The sequence below is a fragment of the Trachymyrmex cornetzi genome, unplaced genomic scaffold, assembly GCF_001594075.2.
Source record: "Trachymyrmex cornetzi isolate Tcor2-1 unplaced genomic scaffold, Tcor1.1 scaffold75, whole genome shotgun sequence".
NCBI classification, from domain to species: domain Eukaryota; kingdom Metazoa; phylum Arthropoda; class Insecta; order Hymenoptera; family Formicidae; genus Trachymyrmex; species Trachymyrmex cornetzi.
The window spans coordinates 1,255,778-1,274,811 of record NW_017300081.1 but is presented as its reverse complement, the minus strand read 5'-3'; the positions used below and the strand labels follow the sequence as shown (position 1 = coordinate 1,274,811).

The window sequence follows — 19,034 nt, the reverse complement described above, 5'->3', positions numbered from 1 at the left end:
AAAAATTAAAGGACCTTTCTTCACTCTGATAAAATTATTTATTAATTTAATTATTTAAGTATAAAAATGCTCTTGTTGTAAAAATATTTTTGTATAAATGAGCGGATCGTGATTTTAGAAGCGATATAAGAGAGGAAAAAAGTTCAATTTTTAGATATTATAAATTCTATTAATTGATGGAAAGACTGTGTGTTATCGACATATAATTATAGACATTATGTGTACACAAATTGTAGTACGTTCATTTTTTAGCGAAATTTTAAGAATTGTTTAGAAAAACGATTGCATTATTTTAAAGCGTTGTTATCAAATCAAATTTATCCAGAAATTTGCAAAATTTTACTACAGTTATTTATATCTTATTCTTATTAATGCAATTTCAGTAACACCTTTAGCATTCGAGCGGAAATTGTGAGCGTGAAGGCGTTTTGAATATTTATCAATATACACAACATCAATTACAATCCACCTACGTTTACCATTCGTTCGAGCATAAGTTATTTTATAATCTTGTCGTTCTTTCCTGGTGAAATGACGCAGGAAACCATTTTGGGAAATCATATCGCAAATATGAGAGCCGAATTAATTACAAATGTTAGGATTATCACGTGGGTATGTAACTATTAGGGTGTTGAAACTAGATTCTGCTGCAGGTTAAAAGAGCGATACATTAATCTGCACACGTGATATATGCGCGTGCGAGTTTATATGGAATAGATATACAATATTACAGTGTCTTCTCACGCAATATGAGTACGATCATTTTAATCGTCGTTTGTTCGAAGAACTCCCTCGCACCTGGATGCAGCTATTAATCGGTAACATTATTTTGATACAGGGTATTTTAAAGACTCTGACACAAATTTCACTGAATGGTAAATTTCAGAATAAAAACTTTTGTTAGGTAAATTTTGTTATAGTAAATTTCATAAGCTTTTGTTATGTTAAATTTCATAAAAGAATAAACTTTTGTTAAAGAACCTATGTCCTCGAACGCATTTTTAAGGAGCTACCAGTCGCGCGTGACGTTTGACAATAGGTACAAGTTCACGTCCTTTGACTTTGTTTCGTATAAAGACAAGAAAAAAAAACAAAAACGGACTAGTATTGTTAGACGTCACGTGCAATGCTGCCACGCGATCGATTACGTACCTCACAGTTGCTCTAAAGATACGTAACTCTTTAAAAATGTATCCGAGAGGATACAGGTTTCTTGACAAAAGTTGATTCTTTTGAGATTTATTATCCTCTGAAGTTTGTCCCAGATCCTAAAAAATATCCTATATTAAACATCGAGAATACGTTATAATAGAAAAAAACATAACAAAAAAGCATAATATTTCAGAAATTTGGAAAAATGTAGAAATATGATATCAAAAATATGATAAAAAAATTTGTTTAAGTTATATACATATAAAAAAATAAGCACATATGCTTTGAAAGTAACATTCGATTTTTAAAAAATCGCCGATTTAGGCGTAAAACGTACGAGAAATGAACTTTATTGCATTAAAGGTGCGTACGGAAGGATGTACAATAAGGACGACGCCGAAGGCGCTGCGATTTCCGCAAGTAATATTCTTCCTTAGTGTATCCTCTCGAATCGTGGGAACTCTGTCCAGCATCGTGCGTTTACCTGCTGTGCAACCATCCGCATCCATATTTGACTGTCTGCGAAAACACGCTCTAGCATTCTTTCATCCATTCAACCCAATCGGGCTCACATTCGAGTCTCGCACCATTCGATTTTCTTCTAGTTTCTAGATGTCTTAAAATACCACCTATCGTGTTGCTCGAAGCGCTTACCTTATGTTCTTTTATTCATCTCACGTGCGCAATCGATAAACGAGATTAGAGGGAATAATAGAAGATAATGAAAAAAATTATAAGCTTCATTGCAGTAGGTACCGATTATGAAATCTTTTTTCATTGATATTCTAGTCGCGAAAAATCATTTAAAAATTTTATTATAAAAATTATTTTTTTGATTATGATAAAGATGACTATAAGAGCATATAATATGATTATAATAAATTAGATTGTGAAGTAATTTTAAGATATTATATTTATGGAAATTTATTGAATAAAACGATAATTATTGTCAACGTTATATAATTTGTAAATATTAGACGTACCATTAATTTTTATTTATTTATTAAAAAATAAACAAAACTTAAGTGTGAAAATTATAAAAGCATACTATTTTTTGAAGAGAGATACTTAACCCTTACCGTACTATGTACAATTTGATGCCTCATCCATACTATCAAGGGTCACTAGAATCTCTTCGTTTTTTCATCTCTTCAAAATAATTCAAAAAATCTCTAAAAATTCACCAACATACTTTCAACTTTCTAGAATAAATATTGACTCTTTATTTTGGAAAATAATAAAATGTAGTATAATTTATAATTACCGAAAGACTCAAAGAAACTTGCACGAACAGGAATCGCTCGGTCACTAGTTACCCATATTAGTACGGTAAGGGTAGCAGTTGTATAATTAATAATTCTATATTAATACTATATTAATGCTGGTGCCTTACTATTTGTGTATACTATATATATATACATAATAAATAATAATAATAATAATACATAAAATCGTTAAATATCTAAAAAATTTTAGGACAAGACTTTTTGGCTATTCGGCCTTAAATAAGAAATTTACGACGTGTTTTACGATTCATCTTAATGATATATACGGCTAGGTCAATAATGGGAAGTTAATTCAGGTTTGCGCAATTTATTGTTCTTTTAGTTCTTCATAAGATCTTTACAACATGCATCACGATGAAGTCTGCCATAAAACACAAACCATGCGATTATGGTCTTGTTCCTCGCTTCTACGGTCCGGTAAGGTCACGTAATTTCTTTTTTTTGCACCTTTCATCTCTCATCTTTCATTCCTGAGTAACAAGACGTGTTTAGTAGTTACTTCGGATGATCACGTTCATTCTCAGTAAAGCCTGATGATGGGCATAGCGCACGCGGCATCTGCGGTAATCGTATCGAATCGTTACTAATGCGACCCGTTAATTGTTCCGCACGATCCGTGCAATGATCGCGATGTTGAATACGTTTGCCGTGTTTATTGGAGATAATTATCATACTGCGCACCTAAACTGCTCGTGGATATTAACGTATTACGTAATGCGTTTTGGTCGTGCAAGAATTTCATTCGTGGCCATATCGCGTCGCACCTCGTGCACAAACACAATCGAATGATTGGAATGCCTGATTCGATGAATATTTATCACACGGTATATGCATATACTGCGCCGTATATTTCGCTGTAAATGCCTAATTAAAAATTGAAACACAGAAATACTTTTATCGTTAGAAGAATGCTGGGGATTTGATTATCATTGAAATAATTTCGAGTTGCAATTTTATAATTATAATTTTATATAAATTTGCATTTGATTCGTAGATATGTACAAAAATTATCGTTAATCCGTAGGTCTTATTCGATAATCGAAAATTTAAATATTTATTTGTATTATATTAATATATATTAATCACTTTTATTTATTCATTAAAATTATATATATAGTTATAAACGTCAAACAATTAAATAAAATACATAATGACAATAGTTACAAAGATACATCTATATATATATATATATATATAAATAATAAAATCTTTACTTATGAAATACAATTTTGTAATATATATTTATCTACAAACTCTCTTATCTACAGACATTTAGGAAATAATATTTTTAAGACATCAAATATGAAAGTTATTGCGTAAACTTGTCTTGTATATACAATTATTTTTATTTTAGATAATATCAGTTGTTTCTTTAATATTGCAGTGATAAAAATGTTTCGACTTGGTTTTGGCAAACCATATTTCACGTAAACATTCTTACTAATTAATTCCATCAATCAGTACAATATATGAAGTAATAGAAATTGCGATTAAAACGATTTCCTATGACAGTCGATTTCCTTCTTTCATGCAATTACCTCGTCGTCTTTTTCAATTTCTTTCTTTTTTTTCAAGCGGAGATGTACGTTCTAGATATATGAGGCGAGAAAGATTCTTTAAGACCTTTTTTTTCTTTTTCTACCGCGCCGCGATCCAATTACCGTCGAGCTCACGCGCCCATTAACGTGATGCGTGCTCCGTTTTCCTGTTCCAGTCACAACCATGGTATGACACTTGATTGAGGTAGCCAGTCCATAAACGACCACCAACCGCTGCCGCCGCCATGAGCAAGCTATTTCAATTTCTGGCCCTCCTCCTGTTGAGTGTCAATGCCAGACGGACCGACGGAGACAGACCTGCGGATGACGCGTACGCCGGCCAGCAGCGTCGCGGCTCCCTTCACAAGTCGAATTACAACAGCAATAATAATTACAATCATCAGTCGAACTCGCCCTATCTTCCACATCAGCAGTCTAGAGAGCGGAAGCCCAACATCGTGCTGATTCTGACGGATGATCAAGACGTTGAACTAGGTTTGTAATCCGAGAGACAAACAGGAGTCTCTCGGAGAAGCCAATCTGATCAATCCCGCCTACTATAAATTTCTTAATTTTAGTAGCAGAGCACATGATTAGTTTGTTACCTCATCAACTCTCTCTACCTTTTTATTTCGTGGAGTCGATCAATTTGGCTTCTGAGAGGCTCATTTATCGCTGGTATAAATGCCTACGTAGAACACAGAGTTCACTTTGTTTATTGCGTGCAGCAGCCTGCTGGCGCCTTATCTCGTCATCGCGATATTAGTCTCAGTCCTTACGAAGGCCCGCTTCAAGATATCGCGACACATACCCGAAGAGAAACGCGTGCAATATGCAATCTTATCTATAACGTTACGTAGAATCTTATGTGTATTTATTTCACTAATTCGTCTATGTTAATATCAAACTAGACCGCAGGTACTTTCAAGCATCAATCGATCTTCATTTACAAATATTTTGAATCAATTTCTTTCTATAGCAAACACGAAATTTTAATTAGAGTTTGCTTTAATTGTTTGTCACTGTTTTTTTTTAATTTTTAACGTGTTACATTAAAAGACTAAATTAGCACTATTACAAACAGAGAGAAATGGGTAGTGCAACTTAAAACGTAAATCCATTGTGCAATTGACATTTTTTTTTAGACTTATAATGTTTTGACTTACATTTTTACTTGGATTTGCAACGTTTTAAAATTGTAACAACTTCAGTGCGATTTTTTAGAAATTAGAATTACTTAATTAAAATTTTTTACAGAGACTAATTACTCATATTTTTAATTATTATGGTAGAGCAAGGTCACCAATACCGACATACCACTTTGTTTTTAGACAATATTTCTTAAACAAAAGGTAAAAATACAACTTCAAAAACATAAATACAAGTAAAAAGTGTCTTCTATCAGATAGTATAAGCAATTTTTATAATACTGTTTGCAATTTTGCAATAATTAAGTTTTCGTAAGTTTTGCAAAAATGAACGTCTGACAAAATGGGCTCCAAAACTGACACAATAGGCAGTAATGCTACGTATTCCTATTCTTTTTCTTTTACAGGAATTATCTGTATAAAGTACCTATAAGTGAATGTATATAAGATTTTTCAGAATCATTTTACTTCGTTATAAAACATTTTTATTGAATTGTATGCATATTTACTTTATGCTGTTCTGCAAGATGCAAATATATAACGCGATAGTTTTTCTAGAGTTGTTCCATATATGCACGATTGCCTTCAGCTCCAATAGACTTATTTGACACTATAAAACAACATTATAAAGATTAAATTAGCTCATGGTCTGTTTTACGGACAGATGTGTCGGTTTACGCTGCACCCCAATTTTAAATTAAAAATCGTATTATGAAAAGACTAAGAGAAAAAATAATATAGATAAAACTTATTTCGGAAACTACAAGTATTTAAAATGACGTAGTATTATCAATAATATAGTCACTATTATTTAAACCTCACAATTTGCAAAAGAAAATCGTAAGAATTTTATTTTCGTATTTGTAGAATTCGTTTTTAGCTGATTTGATATAGAAACAAGCCACAAACCTACAAATTATGAGTTTGTACTTCTTTAATTAGTTAAACAGATAATGATTTTATTAATATTAATAAAGTGCAATAGTTAGTTTCCGAAAAATAAGAGAGTGTCACTTTAGGAAACCTATGTCAGTATCGGCGATTTTCCTTTAATAATATCTTTAGGTATTATGGTTTTTGTAGAATTCTTAAAATGATAGGTTTTAAAAAAATAAGTTTTTTTTCTCCTCTTTAACAAATTTAAAAAATAGCACTTATCCTTTTGCTGTGGCACGTCTTATATTTGGTATTTTTATTATGAAAAGCCACTTCAAATAAGAATTATAGAATCCACAAGTGAAGACCGTATATTTATTCTGTGATATAAGCATCAATAGTACATTCGTATTCAGCACAATAAACAGCATACTGAAATTGACACGATTATATGATTGCGGAACAATGAACGTGTTTTGGCATACATGCACATGAGATGAATCGATATGTTTGATTGTATCCAAAATGGTTGCCTTGTACCTATTGCAGGTTCGCTGAACTTTATGCCACGGACTTTGAAGCGAATAAGGAACGAGGGCGCCGAGCTGAGACACGCGTACGTGACCACTCCCATGTGCTGTCCAAGTAGGAGCTCTTTGCTCACCGGTCGTTACGTTCACAATCATGAGGTCTTCACGAACAACGACAACTGCAGCAGTCCCCAGTGGCAACGAGATCACGAACCACACTCCTTCGCCGCTTACTTGAGCAACGCGGGATATCGGACAGGTAAGAGGGTCCCCGTCGTTCCATCCTGTAAGTCTGGTGGATGATTATAGTCTCCGCTTCGTGATTTCGCACTTTGCGAAGAATCGTACGCACGCAAAGCGTTTAACGATATTATTGGAGTATTAAAAACAGGAAACATCTTACTTCTATTACGTGAAACTTTTTTTACACGTTTGTCGAATTTTTTCAGTGTTGGATAAAATTACTTAATTTTTTCGATAATTAAATTTCCGTTTAATTCAGGCTACTTTAACACAATAAAATGGAAACGGAATTATATATTAAAAAATTTAAGTAGCGTTCTGTACAAAATTCTAAATTATTCGAAAAATCCTATGAGAGAAGAGAAAATTAAAAATAGCTTTTTGATAGAGCTATTTATCGTTTAATGTGTTTATTACTAGCGCGATATGAAGAGAACAAGCGCGTTATTGTTCGTTGCATTGTAATGCACATAACTCGACCTTTGGCCGTACAAACGCAATCAGGATAATTGAGGCACGTTCAATTGAGAAGTGAGATTTCTATTTACCTCCCTATGCCAGCACAATGCGCTCTATGCATAACTGGAGTCAAATACGGTCAACGATAAATCCTCGTTACATAGGTCAGCGTGAGTCATTTAGGCTGGGATTTTCAATTAGAGTAGGTCGAAACCTTGCTTTCCTTTTTTCTTCTTTTTCCTCATCTATCCACACGTCACGTATAAATTAATATCGTCGTAGCAACAATTTCCATGATATTTATTCACGCGTCATTAAACGAAAAGACACACCGACGTTTCCTATTTACATACGGATGCTGCGCCCGCGGGCGACATATTCCTGCAATTAAAATCTCGATTAATCCGCCCTTTCCCCATTCTGCCTCCTCCCGACGTTTCCATGCTCGACATGCCGGCGTCCCGCGATTTTCATTCCGCGCAATGGATCGTGCCGAATAGAATGAACACGGCAATGCATTCCCGCGAAATTCCCGAGGCACGATCCTACCAAGCCGGGTTTCGTCCCGCGCGATTATTCGGCAAGTGTTGCAGACTCCCTTTCTCCCGCAGCCTCCTATCCCACGGTCTGATGAATCTTGCCTCTCTCGAGGGCCAAAAATGGTCGTAACGCGCACAGAAAATAAATTTTACTGAAGTATTTAAAAATTTAATTAAATTAGATAAATAATGTTGATGGGCTATTAAAAAGATTATGTATTAGGCTGCTCAGGTTAATTGCTTGGGTGTCAAAACTTTTCTGTAGCATTACTTATCATGCTTGAATTTTCTACTCTTTAAATTCTTTGGAGTGGAATTTCACTCTAAAGAGTGAAAATTGAGTCACTTTAGAAAAAGAATTAGCTCAATTTTCAATTTTTAAGAGTGAGAGATTCCATTCTTTAGAGTAACAATTCACTCTAACAATTTTAAAGAGTACACACACATATAATTATTTTGATCTAACGAAGTTATTTGCAAATCTGTATCTAGCTAAATTTTTAGATAGTTCAGCAAAATTATTTCTTTTGCGCATATAACATCTGCGCCGCGACGCAATCGATCAATTGACTCAAAGTCCGAATATTCGATCACGTTGATTGAGACTCGGATTTTTATCAACCGCTCGCGATTTCGCATATATCCGTTCAGCATCAATCGAATTAGTCAGCATCAATCGAACCGAAAATTTGCGATTACTTTGACGTATAGTATATGAAATTAATCAACTACAAATGATTAATGTTACTACATTTTTTTAGGTAATTTAATTTATTTATTGTTCTTATTAAATACATAGTTACTTTATAATACATAATTACAAACTTTTATATGTACCTATAGTATAGATAATCAGGAATTATAAGATTACTGAATTTTTGTATAGAACTAAAAACTGTATTGTCGAGATTATCTCTCATTTACTTTTGTCAACGAAGTTCAAATCCAATGTTGCGCATTGTTTTATTATATGTTGAGTGGTTTTCTTCTTGGAAGAAATTGAACTCCGTTGCGTCCCTCTTGTGACAATGCCGCGTACTGCTTGTGGGTGAGCGACTTGAGTGAAAAAATTTTGAATGTATTTTTTAAAGTTACCCCAACAATGGTTAATTAGTTACTATGATATAGTATACTATGATATAGTGCCTTATTTTTTTTAAATGTTTGTCTAAACTAGAAAAATATAATTGTCGATATTTGTATGAGGTCTAAATAACTCTCTATTTAATGTAGTTGAGTTGCTATTTCACTGTTAATTAATAGTACACAAATATTATTACCACAACTTATATTTTTACAGAATATTAGATTAGTAGTTATTACTCTGTAAAACTAGCTAACAGATATTATAATTGCCAATGTTGTCAAATTTATAGTTGCCACAAGTATTTTGTTTTCTCTCAATATACGATCGCTCATATTCATGGCGATAAGGAGTTACGTGGCAGCGTTACAGATTGCAGATAAAATTTGCTATGTTCGTGGTCGCAACTTAGTTCGAGATGATACGCAGTGACATTAATGTACTGTAATATAACGGATAGATGCATCAGTTGCGATGCTACATACCTCGTCGCGTTTATCGAGAGATGAACGTAATAGAATATGTCCTCCACGGTGGATGTCACGGGCTTTACCACATCATATTGCATTACGATCGACGATTTCTCTTATCACTGAAAGGCATCATAATTCGCATTAGCGTATCCGCAACATCGAGAATTCTTGACGGACCATGAAACATTGCAGCCGTCTGTCACACGCTTGTATGAGATAAATACTGCATTTTTTAAATGGAAAACCTGGATGCATCAGAATTTTATTGCACGTATAGGTGCATGGCAATGATATGTATCTCCAGAGATCCAATACCTATCTTTAAAGTCTGATTTTTTAAATGTTTGTTAATTTTAATTGCGATTTAACTGGTTTTCAATTCGTTTCTAGATTCTGTCTAGAAAGAGTGTCATAAAATCAGTTAAGTTTCAGTAAAAATAATTAACATTGCTAGAATTGAGACGGGTGAAAGGAATGCAAGGCGACGGTATATATTCTGGGGTGCAAAGGGAGGCAAAAATCTCGCGATCGCTGGAACCAATCGGTGCGCGCTCGCTCGCCGATGTCGGACCTTGCACGTTCGGGCAAGAGAGCGGATCTCTTCTGCTTCTTCTTGTTCGTCCGTATCTTCCTTTCCGTCGCGTTCGTTTGCGACCATATTCGCGTAGGCAGGACGTTGCTCCCTGAAAGTGCAGCCAGCCAGCCAGCCGACCAGCCAGCCAGACTCCTGTCTCGTCGATCGAACCACTCGCCTACATCCGGCACGATTGCTACGATTGGCGATCTTCCAAAATTCGTATACACATCGTATTCCTCTACTTCCGGCGCAATGTCTGCGTCGTCGAAATAAAACCCGGATTTGTCAAAATAAATTCGTTCAGATCGCGCCTGCAGAAGGTAAAACCGTGATTGCCATGATATGTTACTCCGTTTTATGATTTTCTCAAGAATGATCGTTGATGATATAAGTTTCTCACTTGACAAACTCATATCTTGCCCCTAGCATACATTTACATTTCGATTCGATGGCCCATACTCTTATGAAACTCGTCTCGATTATACTACAATCTTGCACGACCTGATTGAATCAGACCCCTTTTCAGTTCAATCTCGCACTTTCGCTTATAGATATTTGCATAATAATATCACGCAGAATATAAAATATTGTTGATTTTATCGAAGGTGTATTAATGTACAAGAATTAAAAAATAATATATTTTTAAATTAGATTCACTCCAGATAGAAAAAGACAAATTTTTATAATATGTAAACAGAAAGTTCAATTAAAAATTAATAATTCTGTAGCAACCTATTACGCGTTACATGTACTTAACTTTATTTAAGGATTTAATCACATTTGTAAAGAATACAGACACAAAAATAGAAATTGTAGTCTAGAATCATATGATTATAAATAAAAAGTTGGTTGTAATACAGTTGCATTTCGTCCGAGATCTTAGAATCTTATTTTATGGATGTGGCATTTAAGGAATGTTCAACAAAGTTTTCCGATTATCGAATTATCAGGAGAAATGATCATCTCGAATTTGCAATAAAGGAACGTGTTTCGCAAAGCACTGATTGGTGGTCGTGTTTTAGAGAAAGGAAGGAACTTGTTTTTTGTTATCGTCCCAGGGTGTCTCTGACCAGAATACTGGGACTGACCAGACAATAAATTTTCTTTGTCATTTTCGCGAGAGAATCTTGTCGCGAGTGGATACATTTTTCTCACCATTAAGGTGCATTCATGATTTTGGAATCTAATGAATAAAAAAAATTGTAAAAGAAGTACGTATTTGATATTTCAAGGATTTGTCTTGTCCATAGATTGTTTCTTTATTCTTAAAATTATAATTTTTAGAGAGTGAGATATGCAGACATTTTCTAGAAAAGCATTACTTTTCGTGATTTATTATTATCAATTCAGTTTTAATAAAATTGTTGAGAAATATTATATATATATATATATATACATATATATATTGAGGAACTCATATATTGATGAATAATATTTTTCGTTATTTCACATATTAAACTATTAAAGTTATCTAAATATGTGTTAGAAATTATTATATATTTCATTCTTTATATTGTAATACGAATATTATTGTATTGTGCAATTGTGAAAGATGTTAATTTTTAAAAATAGATTATCATTTTTATTCTTATAACTATTCACATATATATTCAAGTATATAATCAAATATATATTCAAATTTGTCAGAAATTTACATAGTAATTTTTAACATATTTTATTTTAATATTTTATTATATTCATCAAATGTTTTTTAATAGAAAAATAATTTAGTAGTGATATATGTGTGTAAATGTATATTATATTTAGTCTCTAGATGGAGCTAAACGTAAATAATTTCTCGCATTTTAAAACATGAACAATTACTTATAATTGGAAACAGAACAATAATTCTTAATTTAAATTCTCTCAGAAGTGAAATTGATTAATTGATTCTTGCAAATTTTATGATTTTAATATTATTACCTCGATCAGAACATATGATTAGTTTATGTTAATTTATTTTTTCTCATTGTGTATTTCATAAAGTATTTTATACAATAGATCTCATTTCGAGAGAGGATCATATAAGAGTTTCATTTTTGTCTAAGAAATGATGACGTATCGTATATTCAATTCTATCGTAAACGACTTGTGTTCCGCAACGTCAGTTACAATCGCGGGTATTTCAACGTGAGATATCGACTGAAAACAGACAAGATATGGACTGAAAAGAGAGACAAGATAAAGAGAAAAGTCTTTAGGATGCAAACGGAGTTTGCATGAATAATGAAGGAAATTAGGATCCATTATCTGACCTATCATAATAAATGCATAATGACAGCGGCGGAGATGACGCCGATGGTATGACGTACGATGATCGTAAGGAGAACGTTTCTGTATCCGTTAGCGTTAAAGAAAGCCCCGCCGACACGTGACGCGGTATTGTTTCAAGTGGCTGTAGGAAGTTTGATTACCATAATACGTACTTGTACTTGTTAGTACGTGCGGCAAATATCTCTGCTATTTCACAACTGATAGATGAACGTCTTGATTTCCGGTGTGTGCCTGTATGTCAAATGAAAGCGTATAATAATAATAATGCGAAACGCAACATCTTGACGAACGAAAAAGAAATATATTAAATAAAATATGATAGCGAAATCACGATTCTGCGTGAAAGCCGAAGAAATCTTCATAATTTATTATATTAACTTGAGTAGTTATACACATAATTTTCTTTTTGCAAATTGGATTTATAGGAGCTAAAAGATGATCGAGTTTTCTATCAACTTTTATTACTATTTTCTTAATCTATACACTGAGAAAAAAATATAGTCAATTTTAATAAATATTTAGTTCAATACTGCCAACTAAAGATTTACTTACAGTAAATAAATATTTGTTCAGTAAAAAATTGATTGTTAAATCAAATTAACATTTCTTGTATCAAATAAATATATCTTTATATTTAATAAATATTTAGCAGTATTCAACTAAATATTTATTAAAATTGACTATATTTTTTTCAGTGTAGAACTAAAAATTCTTGTATACATCTTTTAATGAAAGAACAAATTAATGTCCAACATCTTGATTCCTGCTCTTCAGAGATGTCAAAATTTCGGTAAAATAGGACATTTGAAGTAATTTATGAGGCATTACTTTATGATTTAAATTTCACATGAATCTCATCTCAACTGTAATTAAAATTTCCGATCTGCTTGCCACAGCCTTTCCCCTTTCCATCGATTTCTTTTACCATTCTATGTAGGTCGGATTGACGATATTTTCTTAAGTATACAAAGCAAGTGTATGAAAGTATACAAAGCTATGAATAACGATCCGCGCGATTCGCGCACGAAGTAAAATCCCGATTCATCATGCGAGTCTTTTTGCGGAAGTAACGTTGTTCGTTGAACAGCTCGTTAGGCTGCGGTGGTGCGGTGGTGCAGGAGCATGCGATGTACCCTTAAATCTCGGCACGGGAACGTTTCAGCGTTCGGTCGTAACGAACGGGGTCGACATGCGAACGAATAAACGATCACGTCGGGCCAAAGCACGCCGCGCGTGTTTCCTTAGAATCCCGAAAAGCAGGTTAATGCTCTCACAGCACGAAACAACTTCCTAAAATAATCGCAGACTTCCTCCGTATTACCGTCGATATTCCGGCACATCGCAATATTCTAAGTTCATTTGCGCCGTTTAATTTAGGTGATCTTGAACGGTATCGTATGAAAATTCACCATTCTGATAAGGGTGTATTAATTTTTGAAAGTGCAAGAACTGTTGTACTTCGCTCAATCGGATTTTATTGGTATTAAAACGAATAAATCTTCTATAAAATCTTCTATAATTGAGTGTGTATTATTTTTGATAATGATGTCTTCTGATAATTATTTAATAATAAACATTTTTTGTAGCCGCAATTTGCGGTATCTGTAAATTTATTATTAATAACTAAAGAGGCAAGAAATCTTAATGTAACATATGATATTAAGTTTTAATGTTTTTTATTTAGTGAATTGCTTAATTCTATTATACAGTCATATTAACTCAAAATAATTTTAGTATATCTCATATATAAGGATATTTTGAAATTCTTTTATAGGTATTAAGATATATACTGCGGAAAATATGTCATTCTTTCCACCTGTCTTATACTCGTACTAAATAAAAATTGAAGTTCCTTAAAAAAGATATTGAAAAATTTCTCTTTAATTAGATAAGAAAATGGATGTACTGAAGTTTGTGACAATTTTGCTTTGAGTTGGTGAAACATTTTTTTCAATTTTATTTGATAAATATGACGAAATTTTTACATCAACGTAATATTTTATAGTTCTTTTTCCTATTTTTCTCAAGTATTGTATTCCATATATTATTGTATATGTAATGTTTTAAATCTAATTAAACTTATAGTGCATGGTTCAGTGTGTATTATATTATTCAATATATTATTATATTATTACAAAAGCATTATTTACAAATTTTACAATGTACAGTATTTTTTAAAATATAATAATATAATGATATCACTTGTATCGCTTAATAATCTTTGTATCGCTTTTTATCTTTTATCTTTTGACAGAAATATAAGAAATTTATCGCAATATTGTTTAATTTCTCGACATTAATCTTTATATAATTATATCTTAAAATTAAACTTATTAAAATAGAATATATCACGTTCTATGCTCTCCTTTAAATCCATTTAGAGATTCTATTTTTTTACGATCGAATGCATTCGAGATGCATTGTTGTTTCTGAATTTTAATTCGCACGTCGCGATTCTTTATTGTGGAGCTATCTTGTATTGTGCTTTTGTCTTCTTCGAAGCAACAGGTGCGGTGTGTAATAACTAGCCACAATTCTAATAACATAATCGCACTATATTTTAGATGCATAACTTTTTTGTTTAAAAAATTTAATATCGACAGTTAATACAATTAAAGAATCAGATTCATGAAGAGTCATATTCATGACGAATGTGTTGTCTGATTGATAGAATTATAAATACATAAGTGTATCCGAACAGAAAAGTGTTCGTCCATATGTGTCCATAGATACTGGGTGGTCGAGAAAGAAGTAGAGAATTTCTTAGTGAGTTTGCCGTTCTTAACAATCTTTTTGCTTGATGAGAATTTATGTTTATTTCATTTTACTGTGCAAGGAAAAGGAAGGTCCCACCTACCTTTCAAAAATTGGATGGCCAATTCGAATATATATTTATATTTCAATTATAATCATGTATATATTTTTAAATAGGAGAAAAATTATTTATGTCTAACTTTATCTAAAGTGTGAAAGCAATGTGGATTGTTTTATTAAATAAATAAAATAAATCATTATTTGATATTATATTATGCCATACATAGAGTGCTGAAGAGATCATTTCCACTTTTTAATATGTTCCAAATCGCCAATTCACATGCTACGATTGGTCATGAATCCTCGTTTAAGAAAAAACTGAACTGATGATTCACGCCAAGTAAATATTTGCAGCCATGATCTATCATGTAGATTTATCGATCGTTACGTTTAGCGGATAGAAACGATACCCGCGATCTTTATTGAGACGTCATTAATTAGTGCTAAACGAAAGTAAATGTGATTGATCGCGCATGATGGTTTGATGTTAGCAAAAAACCGTCCTGTGCGCGCACGTGCTCCCGAATTTACTAACTTTATAACTGTTATAAATAAGCATTGATATATATATTGCATAGGGATAAGAGGAGGATATACGAAAGTGGAAGTAAAGGAAGACCCAAAAGAACTTCACCGTGGTGCTTTTGAATTAATTATTTGATGCCGTATGAATAATTCAGGTTTCGGCAAACGGGATGAGTCTTGAAGGAAGGAACCTTCACGAGAAGCAGAAGTCGGAAAATGGAATTGCCTTTTGATTTATCACCAGTATAGCCGAGTGAAATGTGTACTTTTTCAATTTTTCCGCAAGAAATTCATGCAGCCTCGAATTCTCTGATCTTTTTCCTTCATGTATTTGCAGATAAATAGTGTCTGATAAACAAGCTAATTTTCTTCATTCCAAAAAGAAAATAAATTTCTTTTATGCAAAACGGTTCATGATATTATGTTTATATTTCTATTTTGTATTTATGATCATTTTTTATTAGAAAATTTGTATAATTATTGTGCACGAAACTTATAAAATTCCTTACAATTAATTAAAAATATTTAAATTATTAATAAATATAATTGCTGGAAAAAACTGTGCATTTCGAAACGTGTACATATCGGATGTATTAGGTTCTTAGGGACAAACTTCATTTGAAAATAGTAGATCTCATCAAAAGAAGTAACTTTTGAAAGAACTTGTGTCCTCTTCGACGCATTTTTAAGAAGTTACGCGTTCTTGTTTTAACCGGCTCTAAAGTATGCTGAAAAAGTTTACTGAATTTTATTAAAGATTTGTTTCAATAGTACTAACGAAATATTTAATAAATGTGAGCATATATTTGAGTATAATTTTTTCATTTTAAATGTTTATTAACGCAATATTTACTGTAAGTATTGCGTGTGTCTAACAATATTAGTCTACGTTTTCGCTTTTTTTATCTTTTTACAAAAACAAAATCGAAGGAACTAGTCAGATGTCACACTCGACAGAGTAACTCCTTACAAAGCGTCGAGAAAGAGAATACAGATTCCTTAATAAAAGCTGATTCTTTTCATGAGATCGCTTGAAGTTTGTCTCTAACATCCAAAAACACCCTATTCAATATATATACTGTATATACTTATACAGTATATACTATATATATTTGTATATACTGTATATACTGTACATACTTGTGTTGCACTTTAATTATTGAACACAAGTTTAGAACTGAACGACAAATAATATTTTCAAATAAACGCGAAAATTGATAATACATACATAAATTTCACAATTAAAATATAAGTTATATTATATTGTATTGTATCTAACCCTTCGGTGCCACTTCTAATGTAGTGTCCCCGAAGTTTTTCTCTCTGCTATCCTATAACTTTTTTATTATAATGAAGATACATACATTTGATTGGTATTATATTAAGTCTGGTGTTTTGATTGAAAAAAATTATTATAATATCATTCACTTTTATAGTACTATTCATTTTTGTGTAATATTTTTTACAGTATGATAAGTACGTAACGAAATGACGCGAATAGCATCGAAAAATGAAAACTACAATAATCTAAAAGATAGAGATACCAAGAGAAACGAGGAATTGAAAATTTAATAGTTCACCAGAGAGCTGCGATTTAATTCATGCGATTTTGTTTTCGTTTCAGGTTACTTTGGCAAGTATTTGAATAAGTACAACGGCTCGTATATACCACCAGGATGGCGAGAATGGGGCGGTCTTATAATGAACTCCCGCTACTACAACTACAGTGTCAACATGAACGGCAAGAAGATAAAGCACGGCTTCGACTACAGTCGGGACTATTATCCGGATCTGATAGCCAACGACAGCGTGGCTTTCCTTAGGCAGAGCAAACACAATTTCGCCCGGAAGCCGGTAATGTTAGTCGCCAGTTTTCCGGCGCCGCACGGTCCGGAGGACTCGGCGCCGCAATTCTCACATCTCTTCTTCAACGTCACCACTCATCAGTGAGTACAACAGACTTTCTGACTGTCTATTCTAATTTTTTGCAAGCGCGACTTTACCCCTGGCGGCGGAACGCACGCGGTACCGAAGACTTTTTTGCAAACCGGTTCCGTTTCTCGATGCCGTCCGCTCGATGATCAGCGATACATTCGTGAGACAGCATATGTGTACACATGTCCAATCGTGAACGGAATGTCGTTTTCCGATTGAGAGAATTGTAAATAAACGTATTATGCCGTGGCATCTGCTTCACGAAGGTAATAAGTGCACTTTTATTTGATTTCATTATTCTACTCCTTTGATATGAAATTTAATTGAAGCGAAGTTTTGCTATTTGATTAGATTCGATAATATTTACAGTTTATACAGTATAAATATAGTAGAAATTAAATTACATGGTTGCATAAAATAAGAATTAATTGATCCCTTAATTATGAATATTCGCATGATTGATCGGATCTCGGAAAAGAAATAAAAAACATATGCCATTTGCTTTAAAAGTATACAAATCATAATTTATCCTTTCAATTTTGATATATCAGAGCACAATTTAAACACAATTAAACTTAATAAATTTATTTAATTAATTTTAATAAATTTGTTTAATTAAAGAATTAGCTTTGGAAGTAAGGAGCTTTATCGCAAATCGTGCCATATGATATTAATCGTGAATGTGTGCGTGTTTTGCTCTTCTTGCATAATCTCTTCGCGAGACGCATTACACGATCCTTTCTGCTTCATTGTTTTACGTCTATTATTCGTCCTGATTATGCCGTCTTCTCGTTGAGAACCGCTCCGAGAAGATTTACGTCTCTCTTTATCCGATTGCACTTTGCAATTTCTCTTTATCCGATTGCACTTTATCCGATGACTTCATCGTTCCATCTTAGAAATAGGATTCAAGTAAACTACACAGAAAGAACGATTTTACTGAAATATCTGAAAATTTAGATCTGAAAATAATTATGTTGGACAATCAAAACAATTATATAGGATATTCAAGCATGATGAGCAATACTGTAAAAAGATTTGACTATTCTAAGTAATCAGCTTCGACATTATTTTGATAACCAATAAAATTTATTTTTAGATTTATTTTTGATACTTCAACAAAACACCATTTTTTTTTTGTATACGATGATGAAGTCAAGCATGTCTTTATGCTATTCGATTTGATAGATATAATCTTTGGGAACTCGATGGTCTTAACAAAAAAATAACGAGAGTCAGTTCCCACGGAGAACAAGCCAAAGGGTAGTTCTGTATGCGGTTGGCATCCTCGACATTATTCCGGGTCGCTTGTCGTCGATATCATGAGCCTGGCTCGTTCGAGTCGACGCTGACATGACGACCGCAACTTCATCGAACCCAGTCGCGCGCGTCTATTATTTTTCGCTGTTGCAAACCACTCTAGCATCCGTCTGATAACGTTCGACGGGGAACGCGCGACCCGACAATAAGGATTGTCGCCGTGCGGAAAATATGAGAATGCGGGGGTGACCTCCCCCGGCTCGACGCGACGTCGGCGTCGACGAGCCGGACCCCATCGCGCTTTTCACTCCTTCCGAACAA

General features: G+C 33.1%; 1 protein-coding gene across 4 annotated transcripts in view; it reads left to right on the top strand.

The window, feature by feature from the left end:
- Window positions 1–19,034, top strand: part of Sulf1 (Extracellular sulfatase Sulf1) — an 88,554-nt gene that overhangs the window by 54,267 nt on the left and 15,253 nt on the right. For all 4 annotated transcript variants that reach the window (XM_018518455.1, XM_018518454.1, XM_018518453.1 and 1 more), the window contains exons 2-4: window positions 4,153–4,471; window positions 6,550–6,789; window positions 17,143–17,464. In XM_018518455.1, coding sequence (XP_018373957.1) covers window positions 4,222–4,471; window positions 6,550–6,789; window positions 17,143–17,464 — 812 coding nt within the window. In that variant the 5' untranslated portion in view covers window positions 4,153–4,221. The remainder of the gene's footprint in view (window positions 1–4,152; window positions 4,472–6,549; window positions 6,790–17,142; window positions 17,465–19,034) is intronic.